Raw genomic sequence first — 6000 nt, 5'->3', positions numbered from 1 at the left:
ATGGTCCCCAAAACAAACCAATGCATGGTCCCCCCTCAAAACAAAGCAATGCAAAAGCAGCCGCAGTTCTCTGGGGGCCGGTCCCGCTGCCCCATGGCAGTGAGGACACATGGATGCCCGCCTGGCGCTATGGCGTGGCCCACTCACCTCCATGTTCCGGCAGAAGCTGGCGTTGGTGCCAAACAGGATCTGGCACTGCCCGTCGGCGCTGTAGTGCAGGCCCGGGAGCTTGTGGGGCAGGCGGAGCACTGGGCTCGCCGACCGGGTGACCTGCAGGCATGAGCTGGTTTTCGACCTGCAGCAGGACAAGCGGGGAGCAGAGAGGCGGCCTGTGCGGGACCGTGCAGAGCCAGGCCATTTGAAAACTCGGGGGACCCTGAGGTTGGGGGGACTCGGGGCCCTGGAGAAGATACTTTGGACGGAGCTATTTTTCGTAAAGCTGAGGAAATGCCTCCCTTTCCTCCCCTCCCCTTCCTTCCCCTTCCGAGGAAAAGACAAGACTCGCTCGTTCTCTCCCTAACATCCAAGTTAGGGTGATCAAATGCAGACCCGGTTCACAGTCCCGGAAAGCGCCGTGGCACCACTGGGACCCTCCAGCCACCCAGCGCTGACGGCAGAGAGGGACAGAGACCACTGGGGACAAGGGTACAAAGCAGAGAGGAGCTAAAGGCGGAGGCAGGTGGAGCCTGGGGGGGAAGAGTGTGGCACTGGGTCCTATCTGCCATGTGCCCGCCCACACCCAGGCAGGGCGGCCCATGGACCCAACACCCCGAGACCCCACCTAAGGGCCCAAACACTCGTGCTTGTGCCCCAGTGGCCAGGGCTGTGTTTGCAGACGGGGACCTGGGGAGTGCAGAGCAGATGTCCCTAACTACTCCCATGGGGATCACCCCAATCTGAAGGCTGATGGGGAGACGTGAGCCCCCAGCCTGCCCTGCTGCTGCTGCCCTTTTCTGCGGGACTCATCCTTGCACTGAGTCCTCGTCCTAGGGTCCTGTGGGTGCTCCCCATGATGCCCCCAACCCTCACATACTTGAGGAAGGTCTCCAGGTCGTCTCGGCTGCAGGACGACCAGGACAGGTCGCTGGGGCTGCGCCCTTTCACCCACTCTCCAGACATGATGTGGGAGTGGCTGGAGCAGGGAGAGTGCTGGTCATCGTGGTTCATGCCCAGGCTTGGGGGGGGGGGGAGGGAGGAAGAAAAAAAGGGGGAGAGGCCAGGGGAGGGGGTGCGTTTAGACCACAGGGCCCCAGCTCTGGCCTGAGTGCCGAGTCTGGGGTCAGTGGGGAGTGGGTCCGTGGCCCAAGCTAGCTGGCAAGGTGATCGGCCAAGGGACGGGCACCACTGGGTCTGAGAATGGCGGAGATGCCCACAATGGCGGGAACTGTCTGCTGATGGCCTTTGCCCTCTGCCTGAGCCGTCCCGGAGTCAGGGTCAGGTCCCTTGGAGGGATTCTGAGCACCTGAAGACTGTGACCCCCTGACCCTGATGGTGGCTGTGCTGGTGGGACCTGCTTGCAGCCTCTGGGCACTGCCCCGGGCAGCTTGTGACAAGGGAAGCGGAGAGACGAGGGAGCAGGAGGGCCTGGTTGGGGACTTTGGAACAGGGAGGGGACATGGGGCAGGGGAGAAATGGGCCAGGGGCCAGGCCACGCTTACTTATGGCCCAGCTCATGTGCGATGGTGAAGGCCAAGTTGAGACCGTTGTCCTCGGCCAGCAGGCACTTCCTCTTGGCACTGCACGCCCCTCCGAGGTAGGCGATCCCTGCAGACAAAATGATGGTTGGACGGACAGATGGACACACAGGCTGTCTGGGAGCAACGAAGCTACCCAGCACCATGCCTGGTGCCCGCTTGGCTCTCTGGCACTCTGCTCCTCAGGGGAGGGGCCCTGAAGGTTGGGAAGACACAGCAGTGATGTCACCTGTATTCCTGCCCCTTCCTGGGGCTATCTGGGGTGGGTGTGGGGGACCCTATGCAGAATGTCCAGAGAGGGGGCCGGAGAGATAGCATGGAGGTAAGGTGTTTACCTTTCATGCAGAAGGTCATTGGTTCGAATCCCAGCGTCCCATAAGGTCCCCCGTGCCTGCCAGGAGCGGTTTCTGAGCATGGAGCCAGGAGTAACCCCTGAGCACTGCCGGGTGTGACCCAAAAACCACACATACACACAAAAAAGAATGTCCAGAGGGGCATCATGCTGGACCCCCATGAACAGAGCTGCAGAGGCAGAGGGGGGCGGGATGGACCTCCAGGACATAAGACAGAGACACGGAACCCGGTCCCAGGGCCATGCCTAGGCAGAAGGGAAATCATTCAAGGAAAGTTCAGGGCTCCCGGCAGCAGCAGAGAGAGGAACCCAGGGCCAGGAGGAGAAACTGAGGCATGGCTGGCCCATGATGGTCGCCTCGGATGTGAGGGCCCAAGACCAACAGCAGATGGGGAACCACAGAGACACCCACTCTGGTTTGGCCCGAGGAGAGTGAGGGGGTGGACAGGGGCAGCTCAGGAGACACCCCACAGGCACGTGCTGGGAGTCACCCCAGAGCTTTCCAGGGCCAGTCCTGCCTGGACATGGCCCCAAGGCCCCTAGGAAGGTTGGAGAGAAGGACCAGAAGGAACGGGTTCGGGGGACGGACCAGGGGGTCAGAGAACAAGCAGGTTGGTTCACTTCTTTGGGCCACACAGACTCTCAAGCCCAAGTTAGCTTCTGGGCCTTATGTCACACACACACACACCTCCCAGGGCTTACATACACAAACACACACACACACACACACATACCTCTCAGGGCTTACACATACAAACACACACACACACCTCCCAACTTACACACACAGACACACACAGACACACACACAGACACACACACAGACACACACACAGACACACACACAGACACACACACACACACACACACACACACACACACACACACACACACACACACACAACCCTCCCAGGGCTTCTTCCAAGAAGAAAACAGGGGCTGGGTTATTTACCTGGAATGTTCTCACGCCAGGTGGATTAAGATCAAGAGCGTCTAATGATTTATTCAAACCGGGGAGCAGCTGACCACAAACCTAGCACCCCAAATGCATACAAGAAAAAGGTCCCAGATGAGGGAGCAGTGGTGAGGGGTCAGAGGGGAGGCAGAGTGGGGGAGAAGCCCAGGAACCAGAAGCAATCTGCAGCAGAAGCCACGCTGTGGGGCCCCAGCCCCCCAACCCAGAACCTGCACCCCAGGACACCTTGCTTTTCTGTCCACTCTGGTTGTCGCTGGGCTCCCAAGCCCCTCAGATCTTGTCAGAAAAACCAAGTGTGACCCCCCCCCCCTCAGCCCCATGGCCTTTCTGGGAAGGGCAGACCCTTCCCAAATGCCCCAGAGAACCCCGCCCAGACTTGCTCCTAACCAGCAAACCTCCAACCTAACTGCTCTGCTCCTGGTCTACTGGGCCTCTGGGCTCCGGTGAGAGAGAGGAAGGCTGGGGGCGGGGAGGGGGAATCCCAGAGCAGGCTCCCAGGGGTCTCCCCACCCAGAGCCAGAGCCACCACAGACACAATCTCAGGGCCTTGAGGATTTTCAGAGGCCCCTAGGGACACCCAGGGCAGGGGTAGTGGTGGGGAGACAGAGAAAGACCCAAGAGAACCCCAAGCACCATCCCTCTGTAGCCAGAACTCTGTGAAATCACAGGGTCTTAACACCCCATAAATGCTCAGGAAGTGTCTGGGGGTCCCAGAATTGGCACACAGTGAGTGGGTCATGGACCAAGTGCCGGGACCAGGGAGGACAGTGAAGAGGGGACAGCGAGGGAACAGGGAGGCAGTGAAGAAACCAGCCCTCACCTCCCCCATGGAGGCCTGTCCCCCACACCAAGCTGGAGGAGGCCTACCCATAGGCGCATCTGTCACAGGGTCACAAAGTGGGGGGACAAGGTCCTGAGCTTTCCTCACTTCACAACAGCAAGTGGGGTTTCCAAGGGAGGCAAACAGGGGGTCTGAGGATGTTATGAGAGGCTGGAGCCTGCAGGGGGCTCAAGAGGGGAGCCCCAGGTTCTCTCTACAGACCCACTGCCCTGTCTACTCTGGCCTCCAGCAGGGACAAGGGGGAAGGAACAAGGAGGAAGAGAAGCCACCTGCCCAGGCCTGTCACTCTCCCCCTAAAGGCATCTTGGCATCTGAACCCCGAACTCTCATCAAGGGCCATGGAAGAGTCTGGCAGGTACAAGAGATGTGCCATTGGGGGCGGTAAAGGAGAGACAGACAGACAGACAGACAGATAGAAGAGAGTCAGGGAGACAGAAGACCGAGTCAGAGAGAGACGGAGAGGGGGAAGAGAGAAAGAGACAGAAAGATAAACAGAAAGACAGACAGACAGAGAACATTGAGTGTGCTGGTGCCATCCTGGACTTCCATGTCCTCTGTTGCAGATGGTGGAAACTACTGCAAGGACAGGACCGGGATGGCCTCAAGGCACAGCACAGACTCTGCAGCCCTGAGGTCGTAAGGCCAGGGGTTCGAGCCCTGACACTGCTGAACCAAAAAACCAAGTCCCTGACACTGCCAGAGTCGAAAGGCAAAGGCCATTGGTTTCTGAGCCCCTGACATGCAGCAGAGGACCCAGAAAACTCTGTCTTGTGCGACCCCGGGGACCTACGTTCTAGGGAGGAGACTCCACAGAGGCCAGGTTCTGCTTCCTTCAAGTCTGCTTTATCTGGCTCTCGGGGGGAGAAACATAAACTCCAAGCAATCACAATGTGACCCCAGAGGTCTGGCCTGGTCCCCAGAGTCAAAACACAAACACAGAACCTCCAAGTGCGGCCTGGTCCCAGGAGTCACAACCCCACAAATAGAACCATAAAGGTACGCCTGGTTCTGGGGGTCTGAACCCAAAAGAACCATCTAGGTATAGCCTGGTCACGAAAGTCAAAACCACAAACAGAACCACCCAGGTATGGCCTGGTGCTCAGAGTCAGAACCCACAAAAAGAACTACCCAAATGCTGCCTGGTTCCGTGATTCAGAACCCACAAACAGAACCACCCGACCCAGTACCCAGTGAGAACCCCCAAAACAGAATCATCTAGGTACTTCCAGGTCCCCAGAGTGAAACACATGAACAGAACCTCAGAACTCCACAATCAGAACCAACCAGGTTCTTCTAGTCCACAGTCAAAACCCCACAAACAGAACCACGCAGGTATGGCCTGGTCCCAGGAATCAGAACCCCTCAAATAGAACCTCGAAACCCCACAACAGAAACACCCAGGTACTGCCTGGTCCTGAAATTCAGAACCCACAAACAGAACCACATAGGTACAGCCTGGTCTTCAGCTTCAGAAACCCATAAATAGAACCTTCCAGATATTGCCTAGTCCCGGAGTCATCAGGATCCATGAACAGAACCATCCAGGTACTATCTGGTTCTGGGATTGAGAATTCACACATAGAACCATGCAGGTACTGCCTGGCCCCGAAATCAGAACCCACAAACAGGACCCCCCAGTACTGTCTGGTCTCAGGATTCAGAAGCCACAAACAAAACCACCCGGCCCGGTCCCCAGTCACACCTCATAAACAGAACCACCCAGGTCTGGTCTGGTCCCCAGAGTCAGAACCCCACAGACAGAATCACCCAGCCCGGTCCCCAGTCTGAACTGCACAAACAGAACCACCAGATAGTGCCTGACCTCCGGAACCAGAACCCCACAAAAAGAACCTCAGAACCCCCCAAATAGATACACCAGGAACTGCCTGGTCCCTGGAGTCAGAACTTCACGAACAGAACCACCCAGTTACGGCCCAATCCCAGGATTCAGAACTTCACGAACAGAACCACCCAGTTACGGCCCAATCCCAGGATTCAGAACCCACAAAAGAACCAGCCCGAGACTGCCTGATACCTGGAACCCACAAGATGAACCCCTCATGCACTTACTGCCTAGTCCTCGGAGTCAGAACCCCACAAACAGAACCACCTAAACACCTCATGTGTGGGAACAGGA

The 6000-nt window shown here is 57.8% G+C and overlaps 1 protein-coding gene across 1 annotated transcript in view; it reads right to left on the bottom strand.

The window, feature by feature from the left end:
• Nucleotides 1-6000, bottom strand: part of ADAMTS17 (ADAM metallopeptidase with thrombospondin type 1 motif 17) — a 55277-nt gene that overhangs the window by 27858 nt on the left and 21419 nt on the right. Inside the window, exons 9-11 of the mRNA XM_049782670.1 lie at nt 1659-1764; nt 1034-1174; nt 148-295 (exon numbers count right to left, since the gene is read on the bottom strand). Coding sequence (XP_049638627.1) covers nt 148-295; nt 1034-1174; nt 1659-1764 — 395 coding nt within the window. The remainder of the gene's footprint in view (nt 1-147; nt 296-1033; nt 1175-1658; nt 1765-6000) is intronic.

This window comes from Suncus etruscus, chromosome 11 (assembly GCF_024139225.1).
Source record: "Suncus etruscus isolate mSunEtr1 chromosome 11, mSunEtr1.pri.cur, whole genome shotgun sequence".
In the NCBI taxonomy this organism is placed as follows: Eukaryota; Metazoa; Chordata; class Mammalia; order Eulipotyphla; family Soricidae; genus Suncus; species Suncus etruscus.
The sequence above is the reverse complement of the archived record's forward strand: the minus strand, read 5'-3'. Positions and strand labels throughout refer to the sequence as shown.